The sequence below is a fragment of the Sorex araneus genome, chromosome 4, assembly GCF_027595985.1.
Source record: "Sorex araneus isolate mSorAra2 chromosome 4, mSorAra2.pri, whole genome shotgun sequence".
Lineage (NCBI taxonomy): Eukaryota > Metazoa > Chordata > Mammalia > Eulipotyphla > Soricidae > Sorex > Sorex araneus.
In genome coordinates this window covers 49,066,808-49,088,577 of record NC_073305.1, presented here as the reverse complement: position 1 = coordinate 49,088,577, position 21,770 = coordinate 49,066,808, and the positions used below count along the sequence as shown (strand labels likewise).

The 21,770-nt window shown below is 47.4% G+C and overlaps 1 protein-coding gene across 2 annotated transcripts in view; it reads left to right on the top strand.

Annotated features, from left to right (window-relative positions):
• Positions 1–21,356, top strand: part of DCP1A (decapping mRNA 1A) — a 54,248-nt gene extending 32,892 nt beyond the window's left edge. Inside the window, exons 5-10 of one of the 2 annotated variants that reach the window (XM_004615095.2) lie at positions 878–1,016; positions 4,501–4,614; positions 13,264–14,022; positions 16,107–16,172; positions 16,777–16,995; positions 17,506–21,356. In XM_004615095.2, the coding sequence (XP_004615152.2) occupies positions 878–1,016; positions 4,501–4,614; positions 13,264–14,022; positions 16,107–16,172; positions 16,777–16,995; positions 17,506–17,589 (1,381 nt within the window). In that variant the 3' untranslated portion in view covers positions 17,590–21,356. The remainder of the gene's footprint in view (positions 1–877; positions 1,017–4,500; positions 4,615–13,263; positions 14,023–16,106; positions 16,173–16,776; positions 16,996–17,505) is intronic. The other variant, XM_055134068.1, reaches the window with a different exon arrangement.
• Positions 21,357–21,770: the final 414 nt, after the last annotated feature.

The window sequence follows — 21,770 nt, the reverse complement described above, 5'->3', positions numbered from 1 at the left end:
ACTATTTTGACAGTTGAAAAACAATTTTAAAAAATCCCCAAGGAAAAAAATACTTATTCCAAAAGGTATTTATAAAATCTGAGAAACCATGTAGAGGAGTGGACAGACTTCTAGAACTGTATTTGGAGATTCTCTTTGGTCGTAACAAAGTTGGAAGTCCACTAAATCTGGAAGGCTTGTCTTTATTAAGAAGGAAATCCTGTCCACCCCACCAAAAAAAAAAAAAAAGGTCATTTTTGTGATTTTCATTTGTGGGCTGTACCTCCTGGCATTATGTGTGAACTACTCCTAGCTGAGTACTCCTACTGCTAGGAGTAGGGATCAGATCCAGGATTATAGCATTCAACACCCACCCATCCTCTGAGCTCTTTCTATAGCCCCAGAAACATTTTATTTTGGGGGACAGGGGCCTGGACTATGCCTTGCCATGCCCAGGGCTTGCTGGGGAATGACTCCAGACCTCCTTCCATGCACACTGTGTGGTCCAGGCCATTGGACTTTGTCTCCAGCCCTCAGTAACCATTCTAAATAAGTGAAATTTGAATGTTTACTAACTACATTGAGGGTAATATACAGAGAGGTCACAGAGAAGACTTTTGTCCTGGTTTTCTAGAGTCTTCAAGGGCACATTTGGGGATTTGAGAGAGCAGCACAGACTTTGCACAGTGGGGTTGCTCACCCTGAGGCAGCCTTCATCTTGGGCCTGTCCGTTTTCAGATGTACTCGATGAGCTTGTTCAGTTGATTTTGAGAGAGAGACACAGACAGAGACAGAAATTAACACAAAGGTTGGGGGAATAGACAGTTTTTTTAAAAATGCCTTTGGGGTTCAGGTTGTGCATAAAGAGCCCTCGCTAAAACCTGGTTCTCGCCTCCAGTGTGGTGGAAGAGGAGACACGGCGGTCCCAGCAGGCTGCTCGGGACAAGCAGAGCCCCAGCCAGGCCAACGGCTGTAGTGACCACAGGCCCATCGACATCCTGGAGATGCTCAGCAGAGCCAAGGATGAGTATGAGAGGGTGAGCGCTGCGTGCTGCCCAGGGAGGACCAGAGGGGAGGAAGGGTGGGGGGCAGGCTGGGAAGGTCACCACCAGGGCCTGCAGAAGGACAAAGTCCATGCCTCAGACAGATAAGTACACAGGGCTGAGCCTTTGTTGGGTATTCAGAATTTCACATAGTGAAGTTCATGCATGCTGTTTTCTGTTGAGCATTTTATTTTACTTTATATTGGTTTTGCATCACAAGACGCCCATTGCTGTTCCCTAGTTTAGCTTTAAGGTGAACTCTTTTCTCCTGAAAGTTGGAATGAAATGGGAATCTTGGTATATTGATTTGTTACTACAGTATATACTTAATGTCCACTATGTGCCTCTGTTCCTAAACCTTGTGACTTGGAAATTGCCCTGGCTTCCATTTGGCCTCACCGTCCCAAACCCCATACTTACTAGAACAGACTAAGGAGTTCTGCTGCTGCACTGTTTGCAGAACTGCACTTGTCACCTTGTCTTCGCTGGAGGTGGGTAAGGGTGGGCAGAGGGCAAGCAGTGCTCAGGATGTGTTCAGGGGCTTCTCCCAGTGGTACAGTCTGACTTGGCAGGTCAGTCGAATCGTGGTGCTGAAGGCCACAGGGCTGACCCCGAGTGCCTGGTAGACCATGCAGTGCAGGGATCCAACTTGGGGCCTTCATTATGACTGATATGCAAATTCCACCCTGCAGGAGTGAAAAACCTTTTTTTTTTTCTTTTGCCAAGGGCATTTGGATATTTATAACAGCATTCACAAGCCATATAATACAGGCCTAGGAAAAGCCTCTATGTCTATCCCTGTCATAAACCAGAGCAAGACTAGAGGATTTCTTGGGCCTTGTACTGTCTGCAGGCTGGATGTTCCCCACTCCTGTGGGCTTAGAACTATCTCCTTGGTCCTCTCTTCGTTTCATGCTTAACCCTTCTCTCCAAAAGTGGAAGGATCAAGGTAGGAATGCTGTTCAGACCACATTCACAAACATTCCCACTCTAACATGACCCTCCGTGCTGTTGAGGCCATTCTTCAAAATGAGTTAAGGAAACAGTATTAGCGTTCTGCACCCATGCTCTTGTGATTTTACACATTCAGGATTCTGAAATAATGCAGCACCACCAATTCCCAGATTCATTCAACTACAGGGTCATTTTTATCTTATTTAAAAATTTTATTTGGTTTTGCTTTGGGGGCTACAACCAACAGTGCTCAGTACTCCTGGCTCTGCACTCTCCTCTTGGAGTCAGGGCAGCCTCTGGGGGTGCCAGAAGTCAAACCCAGGTCAGCCAGACACAAGACGAGCACCCCACCTGTTCTACTGTCGCTCCAGGACATACTTTTGAGGTCTACATTTTATAGTCTCGAGAATCTAGAGTTCAGGGAATGAAATTTCAGACATGGTGGCCCAAAGAGTGGCTTTCTCTAAATCAAAATAGTCACATTCACAGTGGACTGTATAGAAGCCACAGAGAAAAAAGGCAACCCCAATAGGAGCCCTATTTCAAATGTTACAGTTAACTGTAGTTCCAGAGTTCCCTCTCATGCCCTTAGTAAGATTTGGATGTCTCCATAGGTCCCTGTTCTGTCTCTGTGGGGCCTTTGTGTCTCACAGAAACCTGTCTCACAGCAGGTTTCTGTTAAGTCTGGGCCTCTGTCACCCATTACAGGTGATGGCTAGATCAAGGTGTCATGCAGAGGGGCCGTGGTTACAGGGGGTAAGGCACTTGCCTTTTGTGTGGCTGACCCACATTCAGTCCATGACACTGCATGTGCCCCTGCCCCCCAGCCTCGCCAAGAGTATGCTCTGAGCACAGAGCCAGGAGTCAGCGTCACCCACCCCCAGAGTGCTGAGCAGGACAGCAGGTGAAGATGCCGAACTCTCACAGTCAAGCAGACACCAAGAAGCAAGGAGCTACAAAGGGTTAAAGCTTTGTTTCATGGAGAGAGTTTTAAAGGGACCTCTAGGGTCAAGTGGGCAACTTGAAAATCTGATGTGATTTCTAGTTACTAGACTCTGTAAAGACTATGAAGAACACAATCATTTTTCTTGAAAATAAAATACTTCTGTGGAAATTAATAAATAAAATATTTGTGTTAGGTCAAACCTTTAATAGCTTAGTTGAATCTTCCCTATTTATAATATCTTCTGTTTTTGAAACTTTAAGGAAGGTGGAGCTTTCTTGAAAGTTTTTTTTAGGGGCTAGAGCGATAGTACAGCAGATTGGGCATTTGCCCTGCGCACTGCCAGGCCAGGTTTAGTCCCCAGTGCCTCAGAGACTACCCAGGCCTCACCAGGAGTGAGCCCTGAGCACACAGCTAGGAGTGGGCCCTAACCACTGCTAGGTGTAGCCCCCAAGCCCCCAAAACTGTTTTTGTCAGCATTTTCCTGTCATCAGTTACTGGAACTGTATTACCACTGACCCAGGAATTCATCTCTCAGTGTTTGGGTAGGCTCTCCAGAGCTGCTAAGTGGTTCCTTTGTGTTTCGGAGAGACTTAGGTGATTGACAGAATCAGTGGTAGGGTATAAATTCAGCTTCCATATGGGCTTAATCCGAACTTGAAATCTTTCCTGTGTCCAGTATATACAGTAAAATGAAAGAAATTCCAGACTTCTGAGTGAGAACTTTATGATAGGGACTATCTGAAACTAGAAGATGGTGAATAAGCATTTTCTTTGTAATTTCTTATACTTACTGGTAACAAACGTATTCTTAGTATAAATCTGAACACTTAGCTCATTCTGATTGCTTCTAGCCACAGCACAGAATCCCAGTTTTATTAGGGTTTTTTTAATAGTTTAATAACAATAATAATAACTTTAAACCCAGATTTTCTTTTTTCTTTAAAATTAAGGAATTCGGGGCTGAAGCAATAGTACAGCGGGTAGGGCGTTTGCCTTGCACGTGACCGACCCGGGTTCAATTCCCAGCATCCCATATGGTCCCCTGAGCACCGCCAGGAGTAATTCCTGAGTGCAGAGCCAGGAGTGATGACCCCTGGTCATCGCCAGGTGTGACCCAAAAAGCAAAAATAAATAAATAAATAAATAAATAAGAAATTGCATCACCCTGGGTTCAGTAGCTGGCACCACGTAGAAACCCCTCCCAGCGCCACTGGCCCTGAGCTCTGCTGGGACCAGGTACCACCAGGAATACTGACCTCAAAAAAGCAATTAAAACAAATAGGACCACCATTATTTTTCTTACTTGTAAGCAATACTTATTAATTATGAAAAATTTTATATTAAAAATGTCACGAGAGCGGAGAGATGGTCGGCAGCCTGAGCACATGCTTTCTTTGCAGGGGGCCCGGGCTCAGTCCCCAGTGTCACGTGGTCTTGTGAGCACTGCTGGAGGTGGCCTGGGGAAAAACAGACGGGGAATAAATAAGAAATATCTTTGATCACTTCAAATGCTGTTTTGTAAGCCAGATAGTAGGCAACACACTTTTTCACAAGATGAACTTTTCCTTTTGATTTCAGAATCAAATGGGTGATTCAAATATCTCCAGCCCTGGGCTACAGCCCATTTCTCAGCTCTCCAATCTGGGAAGCACCGAGACTTTAGAAGAGATGCTGCCGGGGTCACAAGATAAGGTCTGTACAGCCAGAGTGCTAACTTGATCCAGGGTGACCAAACAGAAATATTATGGAAGGATTTGATGCAGTACAAATTTGGTTTGTCATTTATCTGCTGAAGTAATGTCATTTTTCCTGATTCGTGTGACCCTCTTTTGTTTAAATAGGGGTCATCCCCCAGAGTCGCCAGGCACGGTATACGGCCCCCTCCAGTGATACCCGGCAATGCAGGCCCAGCAGCTCTAGTGCTCCGGTTCTGCCATTGCGTGCACACCCCCCTTTATCTGTCTTGCATCTGGGTTTTCTGGTAGACTTTCATTTGTTTGTCTCACTTTTGCCCTTGCCACTTCCTTTCCAGTTCCTAACCCAAAGCCAAAGTAATCCTGGCAAAGTATAAGTTAGGTCATGGATTTCTTCTGCTTCAAACACCAGGGGTGCCCCATCTCATCCAAAAAGCTAGTACTGTTTTATGTGGGGGGGAGGGGGAGGAGGGCAGGGGCAGGGTGCTCTCCACAGCAGTGTTTAGGGACCAGGGACTGCTGTGCTCCCAGACCCATGCCTAGCATTGCTTTGGGACCACATGGCTACATCCAGTGGTGCTCAGGGGATCGTGGAGTACCAGGGCTCAAGGCATGCAGCACTCCAGCCCTCTGAACTGTTCCTCGCCCTTCCAAAGCCAGTTCCTCGTTGATAACAGCTTTACAAAATTCTGTATGAAATTCCGAATAGTGACACAATCTACCATCTTCACATTTCTTTGCTTTACTCCTTGTTTACACGTGTTCTTGCACGTGTCTGTTTACGCTGTGGTATTTTGTCTCGTGTGTCGTGTATTCAGCATCCAATTGCAATACCAGGGCTCCTCTCACCTCACCATCTCCAGAGATCTGTGTGTCAACTTTGGAATCACACCAGCTCCTCCCATCTTTAGCCTGAACAGCATCATCCATCTCTAGTGCCGTAATTTCAAGAATCCTGTAAAAGTGGCATTTACAGCGTACGGCCCTTGGGGGTTGTCTCTGTTGGGCATAATTGCTGGGGGTTCATTGAAATTGTTTTGCGTATCAGTAGTTCCCCTCTTTTGCAGCATTGTGCTAACATTTTGTTTTGTGTTGTGGCGAGGAGGGTGTGGGGGGACCACACACACTCGGTGCTCAGGGCTTACTCCCAGCTCTGTTCAGGGATCACTCCTGCTGGTGCTCAGGGTGACCACATGCAGTGCCAGGGATCAAACCAGGCTTGGCCACATGCAAGGCAAGCACTTTAATCTTATACTATCTTGTAGTAACTTTTTCATTTTTAGACTACACTTAGCTGTGCTCAGGGATTACTCCTAGCAGGCTTGGGCGACCATACAGGGTGTCAAGGATTGAATGCAGGTTGGCTGCATACAAGGCACATGCCCTTCCTGCTTTACTGTCACTCCCAGGCCTCCAATGTGAGCATATTCAACCATTTACCTGTTGAAGGACACCTGGGATGTGTGCAGATTTTGGCTGTTACATGAGTTATTCACTTCTCCAAGATAAATCTTGAGAGTAGAAGTGTTGGTTCATTTGGTAATTATTCTTTTTTTTTTCTTTTCTTTTTTTCTTTTTGGGTCACACCCGGCAATGCACAGGGGTCATTCCTGGCTCATGCACTCAGGAATTACCCCTGGCGGTGCTCAGGGGACCATATGGGATGCTGGGATTCGAACCCGGGTCGGCCGCGTGCAAGGCAAACGCCCTACCCGCTGTGCTATCGCTCCAGCCCCGGTAATTATTCTTGTTTAATGAGACTGCCACAGTTTCTGATAATTCTATCAGCAACGTATCCATAATGTTATTTGGTATTTAGATAATTAGTTTAAACTAGATTTTATATACTACATTCCTACACTGCATTTTTATTGTACTTGGATTAAGAATCATGAAGGTTGGAGCTGGAGCAATAGCACAATGGGTAGGGCGTTTGCCTTGCATGCGGCCGACCCGGGTTCGAATCCCAGCATCCCATATGGTCCCCTGAACACCACCAGGGGTAATTCCTGAGTGCAGAGCCAGGAATAACCCCTGTGCATCACCAGGTGTGACCCAAAAAGAAAAAAAAAATCATGAAGGTTAAACATAAAAGTGGTGCTATGTAAAATTTACTTTTTTTTTCCCCAATATATTTTGTTGGAGGGAGATGGAAGGAAGAGCTCCCTGGATTTGTCTCCCTGGATGTGTTTTGTATTTATTTTTGGGTCACACCTGCAGGTGCTCAGGCATGACTCCTGATAGATTCAGGGGACCATATGGGATGCTGGGGATTGAACCCAGTTTGACCAAGTGTAAGGCAAACCCCCTGCCTTCTGTACTATCTCCCTGGCCCCTGAATTCCTTTTGGTATGATCTGCCAGCAAAACAGACCAGTTTCTTTCCCAGTTTTTTTTGTTTTGTTTTGTTTTGTTTTGTTTTGTTTTGTTTTGTTTTATTGCTCTTTGGGTCACACCTGGCGTTGCACAGGGGTTACTCCTGTCTCATGCACTCAGGAATTACTCCTGGTGGTGCTCAGGGGACCATATGGGATGCTGGGAATCGAACCCGGGTCGGCCGCGTGCAAGGCAAACGCCCTACCCACTGTGCCCCTTCTTTCCCATTTCGAATACCAGATCTTTCCTTTCTGAGTCACGGTGCTAAGAGTTAATGCACTAGCTGACTTAAAGGAAGAGCTGATCCCCAAAATACCTTAATCATAAAGGGCTGGGGGCAGAGAGATATGGTACAACAAGTAGGGCATTTGGCTTGCACGCGGCCAACACAGCTTTGATTCCCACTATCCCATATGGTTTACCCCCGCACCACCAGAAGTAACCCCTGAACATTGCTGGTTAAAAGAACCATAAATGGGATTGGTTTACCTCTGTTCAACAGTGAAAGATGAAATTGACAACCAGAAAGGTGGTGCTGCCGTCTCACAGCACCAGAGACAGTCTGGAGACAGACATAAGGCATTCAGCATTCCCGAGGCCTCCAGGGGACCCTTGCTCTTCCACTTCGCGCTTGAATGCCAGCCCATGGGCCACAGGGATGGAACATTGAGACCTGGATATTGTCGTGCCCTAGATGGTACATTTGTTTGGTAACACTGCCATCTAGTGCCAAGGAGCAAGTACTGTCAGGCTGGCAGGCCTAAGAATTCCACTCTAGGGCGAAGGAGATGGCAGAGAGGGCCAGTGTGCCTGTGGGAGGCCCAGGCTCAGTCCCCAGCATCACCTGGAGTAGCCTCAGTTCTGGCCTAAGAACAAAAATTAAAGAACTGAGGGCCGGAGCGATAGGAGAGCGGGTAGGGCGTTTGCCTTGCACGCGGCTGACCCGGGTTCAATCCCCGGCATCCCATATGGTCCCCCAAGCATTGCCAGGAGTAATTCCTGAGTGCAAGGCCAGGAGTAACCCCTGTGCATCGCTGGGTGTGACCCCCCAAAAAAAAAATTAAAGAACTAAGCATTATAGTTTCCTTCCTAAAATCCCTTGACACGATTTCATCATTTGTGTTATTTTTGGTTTCTTTTTTTATTTTCCCCCCCAGTCACGCCTATCAATGCACCAGGGTTCCTCCTGGCTCTGCACTCAGGAATTACTCCTGGGTAATTACTGAGGGGACCATATGGGATGCTGGGAATCAAACCTGGGTTGGCCGCGTGCAAGACAAACGCCCTACCCACTGTGCTATCGCTCCAGCCCCTATTTTTGGTTCTTTGGTTACAAATACTATAAACCCAGGTGAAGAGATTGTACAAGCATTTTTGTCCCACATATACTGTTCACTGAATTCCATTTCCCCAAAGGACAGGTTATATTAGCACTTATTTTTAAAATCCTGGCCAGGGCGATAGTGCAGTGGGTAAGGTGCTTGCTTTGTACTCCACCACCCGGGTTCGATCCCCAGCATCCTATATGGTCCCCTGAGCCTCACCAGGAGTGAGCACTGAGTACTGAGCGCCACTGTGTGTGGCACAGAAACAAAGCACTTGTATAAGTCCAGGCATGAGGAAAGGATCTTTACCCTTTCTGAGCACTGAGTACTGAGCGCCACTGTGTGTGGCACAGAAACAAAGCACTTGTATAAGTCCAGGCATGAGGAAAGGATCTTTACCCTTTCTGTGGTTGATAAAAGATGAATCTGTAAAGGAATACACCAAACTACTAGAAAATACATGGTCTTGGCCATTTATTTTCCTTACTGTGGGTAATGTAAGTGTTGAGAAGGACCTTTCTCTCCATGCAGAGATGACAGGGCTTTGGGGAGTGGAGAAGTGGGCTCTGTTCACTGAGCCTTCGGTAACGGGTTCAGCTCAGCAGGCCGCCCAGAATTGGCACACAGTTACCTGTAACTGACTAGAAGTCACCTCTTAGTTGCTGAAGTCTTAGCAGCACTTGTTCTCCAGCAGTGAGTGGCACTGTCCAATTGATAGGTAACCTATTATCTGCTTTCTTGGCATTTTAGCATTGTGGAATTCACAGTGAGGAGTGTGGACAAGGGCAGGAATAAGGCTCAGTGGTAGAGCACTTGCCTTGCATTTGGTTCCTGGATCCCATGATCCCCGAGCAGAGCTCAGTGTGGTACACGCACCAGCAGAAAAATGTAGACGACAGCATTAGAGCTGAGAGCCCTGTGGTTAAAAACTTGAGCATCATCTCTGGAATGATGGCATTCACAGCACTGCCTTTGCTGCTGCACAGAATGATGCAGACCAGACGTGTGGCCCTGCTTCCCCACATAGTGAGCTTTTATCCTGCCTCACGCAGAATACCTCTGAAGCCCTAGGACTGCGCCACTCGCCGGCTTCCAAAGAAACTCTGAGAATCAGTCACCAGCTTCTCAGTTGTAAAAAGGCAGCTTGCTGAGTTTGGTGACTTTCTTCTTTTGAGTCAGGGTTCAGAGTTCTAGCTTACAGTTTCGTATTTTTAAAATGAAGTAGACTAACCCATCAGAATGCCTATTTTTTAAAGATTTTTTAAAATCATTATGACTATAAATATTTGGGCCTGAGAGATCGTACAGCAGATAAGGCGCTTGCTTTGCACACAGCTAACCCCAGTTTGATCCCCAGCATCACCTATGGTCTGTGTTTTTCAAAGTAGGAAATATACAGTAGAGATGTACATACAGAACTCTTTGGTGGTTAAGATCTCTATACATTATACTAATGAACAGGAATCTATGTGATTTTTCTAGTACTTTATTTTCAATCAAGCATTCTTGGTTATTTTTTTCTAAGCATATTGTGTATAAAATTCAAAAATGGGCAGAAGTAGGCTAGCAAGATAGCTTATAGCATTAAGGTACGTGCCCTGCATGCAGCCTGGCATTGATCCCTGACACCACATATGGTCTCCTTAGCAATGCCAGAGTGATTTCTAGGCACGAGCCAAGAGTAGCCCTGAGCACTGTCCGGTGTGGCCCACGCCACCACAGCCACCCCTCCAGACAAACAAGACAGGGTGGTGTTTTCCATTGAAGTTGATGTTGACTGGGAGCCGGAGCATTAGTACTGTGGTTAGGGCGCTTGCCCAGCTGTCGGCTGACCTGAATTTGATCCCAGCATCCCATGTCCCCTGAGCACCACCAGGAGTAATTCCTGAGCACGGAGCCAGGAGTAACCCCTGAACATTGCCAGGTGTGGACAAAAAAAAAAAAAAAGGATGACGTTTAATTATAAAAAATAGTTTTATTATAATAAAAAAAGTTTAAAATAAAGTTTATGATACTAGAATCTCAGGGTTGAGACAAATGGAGGCGCTACTGGCGCCCGCTCGAGTAAATCAGTGATTAACGGGGGAACAATGACAGTAATAATAAAAAAATTAAAAGAACCAGCTTTATGTGTTGAATACTACTGGGAATCAAACGTTATATTGAGAACTGAATTTTCGCAGCAGCTCTTTGAGGGGACAATCTGTCACTGTCATCCCGTTGCTCATCGATTTGTTCAAGCGGGCACCAGTAATGTCTCTCATTGAGAGACTTATTGTTACTGTTTTTGGCATATCCAATACGCACGGGTAGCTTGCCAGGGTCTGCCACTCGGGCTCAATACTCTCGGTAGCTTGCTGGGCTCTCTGAGAGGGGCGGAGGAATCAAACTCCGGTTGGCCGCGTGAAAGGCGAACGCCCAACCGCTGTGCTATTGCTCCAGTCCTTGAGGGGACAGTAGTTACCACAATTGTCCCCATTTTTCAGGTCATGGTGCTAAGTAGAAAGATTTTGATGTTATTTTCCCAGTAAGCAGATGGCATTTGAACCTGGATATCTTTTATTTCAGACCGTACAATTTTCTCAAGTAAAAATGTTAAGAAATAAAATCTACAAAAATCTTCTGCATATATTTTATCTGTATAGTTTATAATTAGATATTAGTGCTGCTTTTTATTTGAAGTGAGATTATGGGAAATCCCTTAAAGTGATAGAGAGTGTTGTGACAAGAATGTCTCCTAGTCTCAGTGCAGCATTATTAGTGGGGGGCCTGGGTTTACCATTTGAGAATTCTTTACTTAAACAAAAGCTTCTTGTCACATTAACTTGCCAAGATACATCTTACTCGCTTTTTAGAATTTTTATTGAATGTTTTCTAAGATAAAAAGGTTTGTTACGAAATTGCCATTTTTTACAGCTGGAGGAAGATTCTCATCTTCCTTTTCAGATTACTTCATCAGCTCACATTCTCCTGAGACCTGCCCTGAAGTGGCCTCAGAGTAGGTCTCAGGAGAACGTACTTCACCTGGCAGTTGGTGCCGCTTACATGGTGTAGAAGATACACGGGTGTGCGGGGGGATGGTGTAGAGCGGTAGTGCAGTGGGTGGTGTGCTTACCTTGTACATGGCCAACTTAGGTTGATTCCCAGTATCCCATATGTCTTCTGAGCGCAGAGCCAAGAGTAGCCTCCGAGCATCACCAGGTGTGACCCGAAAAAGAAAACACAGTGGGGCAGAGCAGTGGTAGCATGCTTGCCTTGCATGTGGCCCCCAGTTCTATTTGCAGCATCCCTTATGATCCCCAGAGCATCGCCGGGGTATGGCCCCAAAACAACAAAAAGAAAATACCCAGTGTGCTCCCCTACCTTCCTGTCTCCGAGCTGTGAGTCCCTGATGTGTTCGGTCCTGGGTGTTTGACAGAGGGTCCTGTCCATTACCTCCCCAGGAGCCTCTGCCAGTCGGCCTCCTCCAGCCCTGCTCTGCATCTTTCCCCACTGCTCACAGGCCAGCGTCTCCACCACCTGGTGAACTCAGCCGTTCCTCCTTCTGGATGAGGAACTTTGAATGGATGAAGCGAAAGTTCGTCTAGGAAAACTGGATGGGTTTTCCTATAGAAATATGACATGCCACCGTACTATCATGCAATATAATCTATGGCCTTTGTAGACTTTCTGAAAATTTGAGAATCCTATGCTGCAGTGGCTTTTTTATTTTTTAATGTGTAAACTGTATCCAGCACCTTAAGTAGCCCACACACTTTTAAGTATAAAAGTGTAAGTTGAAGCTGCTTATATTTTCAAAGTTTGCCTCCTGCTAGAAGGGAATGTTTTTGTGTGTTCCTCCCTGCTGTGTCTCTTGGGCCCAGGGCAGACAGTTCCTCCGGAGGGGCCAGCAATGTGACCCAGGTAGCATGTGTAAGGCCCTGGCCTCAGTCTCAACACCACTCCGCCTCTCCAGCCAGCACCATGGGTGTGGCTGACCCCCACAGCACTGCCAGGTGTCACCTTCACAGCTACAGGCATAGTTAAAAGAATAGGATAATGGGTGCAGGAGAGCCCCTTGTGGAAAGCACAGATGTTTTTTCTCGGATCTCTGCAGTGGCATCGGTAAGCCAGATGGCTGAAGTGCATGTTCACTTGGCATTTGCGGCTTAAGTGACTCTCTTTTCTACAAATTGGGAATCTGCAACTTGGGGGTATGGAGGAAGAATGGCCTGCTGTTTAAACAACAGGTTCAGTTTACTTTCTGGCAATTGGAAATAGAAGTACTTGGTCAGCCTTGGGTCCCTCTGTTCTCTCAGGGTCATTTCCCTACGTGTGTTGCAGGGGGCAGGAAGACCCAGTTCGCTTTACAGTGAGATATTTGTCCTTTCACTTAGATCCTTCTGCTAGGGAAAAAAGTTCACTTCTACTACTATTTGGGGCCCTAGAATTGGATTTTGATTTCTGATGTAGAGTCGTGTGCCAGCTTGGAGAAACGATTGCACTGTGGCCCTCACCTCTGTTCTACCTGTTTTTCCTATCCAGTTTTCTTACTTTCAGATTCTGTACTTCTTGCTTCTGCCAACTTTTTGCCTTTGTTGTGCCAGGGCTGAGCCCAGCATCCCACATGTACATGCTCAGTGCTGTTCCAGTTGAGCTCTATCTCTCGCCCTTTGCAGGTTAGATAAGTTGATAGAAAAGAGGGTCGGGACCAGAGTGATAGTACAGTGAGTCAGGAGCTTGCCTTGCACGCGGCCAACCCAGGGTCAATCCCCAGCATCCCATATGGTCTCCCAAGCCCACCAGGAGTAATTCAGTTATTCTTACAAGCCAGGAGTAAGCCCTGAGCTCTGCCAGGTGTGGCCAAAAAAAAAAAAAAGACGTTTTGTTTCACTGATTTGCCAGGAATGTTTTTCATTGGTTGCTTTAGTTTGAGATTTGTTTTTTTGTTTTTTGTTTTGTTCTCAGTCTGCCCCATCTGGACACAAGCATCTTACAGTGGAAGAATTATTTGGAACCTCTTTGCCAAAGGAACAGCCAATAATTGTGGGTCTGGATTCAGAAGAAGCGGACAAGCTTCCGGGCGATGCCTCCCAGAAAGAGCCCAGCTCCTTCCTGCCGTTTTCCTTTGAGCAGCCGGGAGGGCCTTCTCAGTCAGAGAACCTGGGTGTCCATGCTGCTGTCCACCACCAGCTCCAGCCTGACGTCACCACACCGGTGCTAATCACTCCTGCCTCCATCGCGCAGTCCAGTGAGAAGCAGGCCCCCAGCTATACGGTGCCGTTGTGCCCATTGCTCAGCCCCACGCTGCCTGCAGAAGCTCCTGCTGCCCAGGCTCCCCCCAGTTTACCTCGGAACACCACCCGGATGCAGGCGGTGAAGACCACACCCAGGCAGAGGTCTCCGCTGCTGGGCCAGCCAGTCCCTGACCTGGGCCACCCCAGTCTGACTGCCGGCCCGAGCCCCTTCAGGACCCCCCTGGGTGTGACCAATGCGGCTGGGCCGTGCCTGCCGAGTGTTGATCTTCTCCAGAAACTCAGGTTGACCCCACAGCATGACCAAATACAGACACAGCCGCTTGCGAAAGGCGCAGTGGTGCCCGGCTTCTCGGCGTCGGCCAGCCAGCTGGCCACTCCTGAGAGCTTCATCGAGCCCTCATCGAAGACGGCGGCAGCCAGAGTGGTGGCCTCGGCCTCTTTGGGCAGCGTGGCGCTCACTCCCCTTCAGGTACTGGCAGCTTCGAAATCAAAGCAGACCTTAAATTCAACTCCTGTGAGACCATTTGGGTATATTCAGAGAGGGGAGTAAGATATTTTATGGTAAATGAGGACATGGTGGTGCACCTTTTTTTTTTCCTCTCGGTGTTGGGAATCCAACACAGCCACCTCCCTGACCTCAGTGGTGCTGTATCCAAACTCTGCTTCCCAGAGTCGTTTCTGCACAGGCCTAGGGATGCAACCCAGTGGTAGAGCCTTATATTATGTCCTGTGTTGATTGCCAACACTGTATGTCCCCCTGGGTGTAACCCCCTTGTCACCCCTACCAAAAAAAAAATTTTTTTCAACTGAGCCAAGCTAAAAAACTTGATTTGCATTTCCCTATCAGGGTCTGCGTTTCAGGGCTTTTTGTTTGTGCCAGGGGTGACACAGTTCAGGTGTCATTTGATTCAGGCCCACATATTCCAGAGACCCTGCCTCCTTCACTGCTCTGTCTGAGTGCCCACCCGTGCCAGGTGCTGTAGGGATGCCGCCAGAGCATCCCAGATGTGGAGGTGTAAAGTGAGCTGGAAGCCAGTGATTCAGGCCTTTCCTAGTCGCGGGGGAGAGTGAGGGACAGCCACGGGTGCAGAGGCCTGGAGATGAGGAGGGTTTTGCAGGACTTCAAGCACTAGAGTGTAGATGTGGGAGAGCAAGCCTGCGGATTAGAGGTTTGTTCCCAGAGCCCTGGGGAGTCATTTAAGGACTTTGAACAAAGGTAACCTGCTAGGAAAGGAAAGTGTGCTCACCCTGAGGAGGGAGGCTGGTGGTCACCGTGCTTGGGCCAACAGAGCCTGAATTGGGGAGTTATGGGCCCCCTCTTATCAGAGGCCTAAGCAGCAGTACTTAGGACACTTGCCTTGCACGTGGCCAGCCCAGGGCCAGCCCACGTTCATTCCCTGGCACTCCATATGGTTCACTGGCCCCACCAGGAATGTCTCTGAGCACCTTTGGGTATGACCCAGACAACCCAAACCACCACCCAAAAAAAGGTCCACTAATTAATGGAACTTGGAGATGGTTTGTGTGTGGGGGTTAAAAAGGAAGTTAATGATTTACAAGATCAGTGAGCTTCACTGTCACTCTCATCCCGTTGCTCATCGGTTTGTTCAAGCGGGCACCAGTAACGTCTCTCATTGAGAGACTTATTGTTACTGTTTTTGGCATATCCAATATGCATGGGTAGCTTGGCAGGCTCTGCCGCGTGGGCTTGATACTCTCGGTAGCTTGCCAGGCTCTCCGAGAGGGGCGGAGGAATCGAACTCCGGTCGACCACGTGAAAGGCGAACGCCCAACCACTGTGCTATCGCTCCAGCCCATCAGTGAGCTTATAGAAAAATAAGTTTATGGAAAATATCAGTGAGTTTACGGGAAAATCAACTCAGAATTGAACTGGCTTGTGTAAGAACACAGAACTAAAAGGGATCTTTCTGATCAAAACCATATTATTCCCATTGATAATAATCCCCAAGCTTACCCTTTTACCAGATACTGTATAGAAGAGTTCATTTTAATTATGTCTTAGCTCATGGGCTATTTTATTCCATTCCTTTGAAAACTCGTAGAGAGAGATAAGAAACTTAGGTGTCGTGGCTCCCTCACCACATTCATTTGGGGGCTTTTCCATTGAGGCTCCCTCCAGTTCGAGGACAATTCTCTGTCTCTCGTGTTGGCAGCCGGCAGTGCTGGCCGTGCCCCCTCCCTTGGGAGTCTGGGTCAGTGTGATGGTGTCTGAGCCATTCACTTCTTATTCCCACTGCGAACTAAAACTTACTCATCTTGCCCGCCACTGGCGAGCCCAGACCACAGTAGGGTCAGGCGGGGGTTAACCTCAAGATCTCCCTCTCGCACTGGAACTGCGTGGGAGCCAGCTCAGGCTCTCGTGGAGAAGCCCTAGGAGCAGGACTGTCAGGGTCCCCTCCTGTCTCTCAGGCAGCATTGTGTTTGGAACTGTTGGCCTCTGGCTTGCCTGGCAAGCGCTTTAAACCACTGAGCCACCCCCTGGGTACCTCTCACCTTTGTGTGGTTTTGTTGTTTTTTTTTTTAACATTGCAGACTATGCAGCAAAACCAGGATCCTGAAGTCTTTGCCCAGTCTAAGGTGTTACCCAGTGCCATGCCGGTAAGGACACCCTTTGTCTGAAGAATGTCCTTATGTACGTTTAAGCCACTCTGCTGAACATGAAGCAAAATTTTGTCTTTTGAGTGACAAGTGTTAGCTTTCAGGCAGAGACCCATCTCAGCGGCCCTCTTCTGGACTGAGATGCTGCTAGGGGCACACGCGTGTTACTGTGTATCATACTCCCCTTCAGTAATGAGTGAACTCTGGGGCGTTCTTACCATGTCCATAGACTCCTGGTCCTTTCATTAACAAACTAGTAACTGGATACGAAGCACTCAGCTTTTATACCTGCAGCTGAGGGGCCAGGGTAGGGCTCCGCACTGTTCTTTTTTCATTTGTTTTGGGTCTGGGGCCTCACCCAATAGTATTCAGAGCTTACTTCCTCTCTTTGCTCAGAGATCACTCCAGTGGCCCTGGGAGTCTATGGGGTACTGGGAATTGAACCCAGGTCGGCTGCTTGCAGGGCAAGCGCCCTCCCTGCTGTTCTGTCGCCCCACCCCTGCACTCTGCTCTGCTGCTACTTATGGTGGCTACCCCGGGCTCCCTCCTCGGCCTGGCTGCCGGCTCCTGCCCTTGGCTTCGGGTGACCATTGTCCCCCCACAGGTTGCAGGTCCTCCACTGGCTACTGCAGCAACCACAGCAGTGTCTTCAGTCCTGCTGTCTCCCAGCGTTTTCCAGCAGACAGCTCCCAGGGCCACTGACCTTGAACGGAAAGCAAGTTCCCCTTCTCCCCTCACTGTCGGGACTCCGGAGAACCCGAGGAAGCCTCCCCTTATCCTCAGCAAGTCACAGCTCCAGGACACGCTGATACACCTGATCAAGGTACGCAGGGCTTCCGTTCAGTGTGGATTCTCGTTGTTGGTTTCCATTGTCATTGCTGTTTAGAAAATCAGTGGTTTTTAGAAAATTCAGAACTAGACTGTTGTAGATTTCTCTCCAGAAACACACACTCCTGTGGGGGGGGGGGCGCGGCAGGGCAAGCGACTCGCAAAGTATTGATCATGGTTACCTATGCATGGTGAGATTCTTTGAGTAAGTTTTCTTTGAGTAAGTCGTTACACGAATCATTTGCACGGCTCTTTTCTTTTTGGGGGGGGTCACACCTGGCGATGCACAGGGGTTACTCCTGGCTCTGCACTCAGGAATCATCCCGGCCGTGCTCAGTGCTCAGGGGACCATATGGGATGCTGGGATTTGAACCCGAGTCAGCCGCGTGCAAGGCAAACGCCCTACCCGCTGTGCTATCGCTCCAGCCCCACGGCTCTTTTTTTTTTTTTAAGATGCTGTCAAGGAAATAAGTACTGATGAGGTAAATGTGACATTTCCTTCCAGAATGACTCCGGCTTCCTCAGTACCCTCCACGAAGTCTACTTACAGGTTCTGACCAAGAATAAAGACAACCCCCTCAACCTATGACTGGAGCCGGAGTGACACGAAGGCGGACTGGCGACCTCAGAAACAGACAGGCCTCATCCTGGAAGCTTCTAAGCCGAACATTGAGTTTTGAGATTCCTGACATTGAGCCTGTGAGATAGACACTCGTCCCTTACGAATGTTTTCCAAGTGACGTTCTCAGTGATCATGGAGGTTTCACTGTGAAGCATCACCAGCAGACCTTTGTTTTGGCAGAATCAAAAATGGGCCGTTGCGTTGTGTGGGTGTTTTTATCAGCTGTACACGAGTATGTGAAATGAGTCTGGTTTTCCCACTTCCTTCCACTTTCCAGATCTTAGGAAAGAGTAGTCACCAGCCTTGCAGTAGTTAGGTTTCGGGCCAGCCACACCCCTCCCCACCTCCCGCCCCGGGGCGTCAGGCCCACGGTAAAGTTCTGAATGAGGTTCTGAACAGAGAGAAGTGGGCACTGTGCAAGGAGCTGCCAGTGTTCAGGGTCAGAGTGAAAGCCAGCAAATCGGAAACGATCTTTGCAGGTGGCGTCTGTTTTTTATGCGTGCCCATTGGGCCTTAAAAGTTCTGGAATTTCTTCCTTGTGTTTTGTTTTTAAGTGTTGCCAGCGCTGCAGCGCAGCACAGCAGACGCCGCCCTGGTCGTGCCCGTTAGCGCATCCCTGCGAGCTTGTGCAGGCTCGGAGCGGGCAGTCAGAATAGACGCGCAGGCTGGCTCCTGAAGCCTGGACACGATCAGGAACCTGCACTTGACACTCGGGTAGTTTTGGACATGTTACATTTTGGTGTGGCGCATGGCCTTATTTTCCTTTCTCTCTAAACACAGAAGTCGTTGATTGTTTTCCTTCAGCTTTCCTTCAGGCTTTTCTGACAGAAGGGACCAGTGGACCAATCTGGACAAAGCCATTCTGGTTCCATTCGCTAAGTCTACTGAGAATAGTTTTAGAGCTATGCAGAAAAGGGAGCTATTTCACACTGCCCTTAATTGTGGGAGATGGAATCAAAAACAGAAGGGAAATTCAGAACTTTACCAGTGTACCCTAGGCTGTGAGTACTTTTTTAGCCCCAGGTGTGAAAATATGTAAAGATGCTTCGTTATGCTGCTATTGATCCGCCATGGTTTATATTTATTCTTTTATGGCATGTAATGGTGATTAGTAATATTTTAATGTAGATTTTGAGTTATTTCTGTAATGGTAATTTTAAGATAATTCTTTGAATGAAAGTGTCTTCGTTTCTATGATACAGGTCATTTTGTAGTATTTAACCAATTAAGATGCACTGCTTACTTTTCTGAGCACTATTTAATGATGGGGTAAAAACCCAATTGGCTCAACCAGCTAGCGTAAGAATTAGCTGTGAATAATGCTGACAGATATGGTGGTTCCTTGGGAACAATCATTTAAGCTTTAATGGTAACTCAATCATAAGTCCATAGATTTTTTTTTTCCTAGCTAAAATTTTTTAAAGAATACTTGTGAATTATACTCATTTTAGTTTGGTCTTTAGTGTAAGGAATCCTTTGCTTGATTGGCTCTTTTAATCTAAACGTGCTTCCTTGACTTTCCTGCTTCTCAGTCCCATGTTTCCTATTGCTGTCTGCCTAGTAATGTGTAAATTGTGCACAGGTCAGGGAAGCTTACAAGTTTTCATGCTCACTAGGATTAGTTTTTAAAGGTGGTGTGGAAAATTCAGCAACCAAAAATGACTTGCTCATGCATCCCCGGGAAAGCTGCCAAAGGTCAGGAGTGCCGCTGACCCCAGGCAGTGGGTGGGAGCCCTTTGACTGGCCCCGGGGAGAGGCCGGACCAGGTGGGGTGATCACACCCAAAGTGTAGTCTCGTGGGCTTGGGTGAGTGGAAGAATCAAGGGATTCTTGTTACAGTAGACATTTAAATGATATTGAGTGTGTATAATATTATGAGCGTTTAAAGCAAATACCCTAACAAGGGTCTGTAATCAAATCTGTTACTTTCCAGTCTTCAGTTCCAGGAGTGAATAATGCAGGATGATAAAGAGGATCTATGATAAGGTTGGCTCAGTGTGAGAGTAAATTCTTAAGTGCCCGAGTCATGGAGATTTGAAAAGGGTAACCTGGTTTCAGCTCCCAAGTTTTTATATTCAAACCATTCACTTCAAATTCAGAAGCCCAAGTTCACCATCGTCATTCCTGGATGTTCAGGCTCAGAGTCAGGCCAACCTTGGTCAATTGCAGTTGGATTAACCCTGGCCCAGTAGTCACAGTTCAGTTGCCTTATTCCTCATTCAGGCTTACTCTCCAGAACCTCATGCTAGCACAGGTTGCATGTTTACATTGCTGCAGTGTCTTTACTGTGACCTTAATTTGAAATCTTAGTTGAATCAGAATGGACACCCAAACAGAGCTGCTTCTTGCTGAGTCCTGCAGAGCTTCAGGGGCCTGCTTAGGCCACCGCACACCCCTTCCGCACCCCCTAAGCAGGTGGTCCTGTGCTTCTTTTCTTGTAGTTTCTGGGCTGCACCCAGATTGGATGCCTGCACCTCCTTGTTCCTTTGCAGCACAAGCTCCTCCTCACTCTGGGGCTTTCCTGAGTGAGCTGGAACTTTGGACCCAGAGTTGCAGTGTAACTCTCAGGCTCAGGAGAAGCTCTGGGGCCACGGCCATCCCATCGCAGGGGCTGGGGGGGATATTTTGAGAAGAAGCCAAGTTGACCTGGATTCTTCTCCACCAGAGAGCGCACAGGCCTGGTTTAGAAAATGTCTGGCCAGATTTCGCATGTCAAGCCTTTGTTCCTTTTCTGCCGATGTTCCCTTGTAAAAGTCACTGAATCCTCTACTAGGTATATACGTTTAAACCATGCAGCTTTATTACTCTCCTCCCCCAAAGAATGTAGTTTGAAATTTTCTCATTTTGATAGTAGAGGCCATAACTGCCATTGTATTACTAATAATGCAACATGAAATTGAAGGTGCCTAACTGCTTATAACACAAAATCAGCCATCATATCTGTAACTCTTGTCACAATGGAGAAACACGGAGGAGCAAGCGGGCACACGGGCATGGTGGGGTCAGTCCATGTAAGTGAAGACAAGGAACCACGGGACCCCGTGTCCTGCGTTCTTGCTGCACATTTGCTGCTGAGCACGATTTTTGCTTACCTGTCTCGGTAGTCTTGGGTTGTATTCAAAGTACCTTCTGGAGCCAACAGTGCCCTGTGTTGTCAGGTGTCTAAAGTTTTAAGACCTGAACCAAGTCAAACAACTCACCCCAGAAGGCTGTGCTTGGGAACATTTCCCTTCAGCCGGGGCTCGAGGAGCCTGTTTCTCAGCCACTCCAGCAGGAGAGGTGTGTGCAATGTTCCATTCGGTGTTGTATTTCACGTCTTCGCTTGAAACGCTAAGATGATGCAATATTGTTCACTTTGAATGGGGAAAATGCAAGGTTGTGTTTCCCTTTTATCTGTGTGATTCCTTAAGAAAGTGTTTTTTAACTATGTGTTCTAAATGGTTTTCTAGTCTGTATTTCTGCTTTGGCATTGTGGTTCTCATGACTTTCGTTGTGCCAGATTCTCAGCTCCCTGGAAGGGAGGCCGAGAAGACCTGGAATTGCAGCAAGATTTTTGTTCCACAAGCGCAATACTGCATCACTAACATTTTTAACGGTATGAATTTTATACCATCTGTGTATGTTTGCAAATATTAAGTTATTACATGTTTTCAAATGAGCATTTTTCATCCTAAATTTTATATGTTTGCAAATATATTTTTTTAATAAAAGTTCAAAACCAACTTTTAGCACCTATAAAATCTTAATTGTGTTTTTATTTTAACTTGTAGAAATAGGAAGTTGTAATGAGTTTCCACACTCTCACAGGGCCCTACACTGGTGAGATACGGGGCAGAGAACAAATTAACAAAAACCCTCCCCTGCCTGCTCCCAGCTTCGAGGCTGTGGGCCACACAGGCCCCCAGAGCTCACCCTCCGGTGCGTGAATCCTACAGGCAGGCACCAGAGAAACTTCACTTCCTCCTGGACGGGCGCCCCAGACGGCCTTCCAGGGGCCCCTGCAGTCTGGGCCATTTTCCACATTCATTCCCTGGACGCATGCTGAATGGTCTCTTGCCAGGCATGCACGCTGATTTAAAAAATAAATAAAAAGCAGTGACAGTACAGCAGGTAGGGCCCTTGCCTCGCACATAGCCAACCCAGGTTCA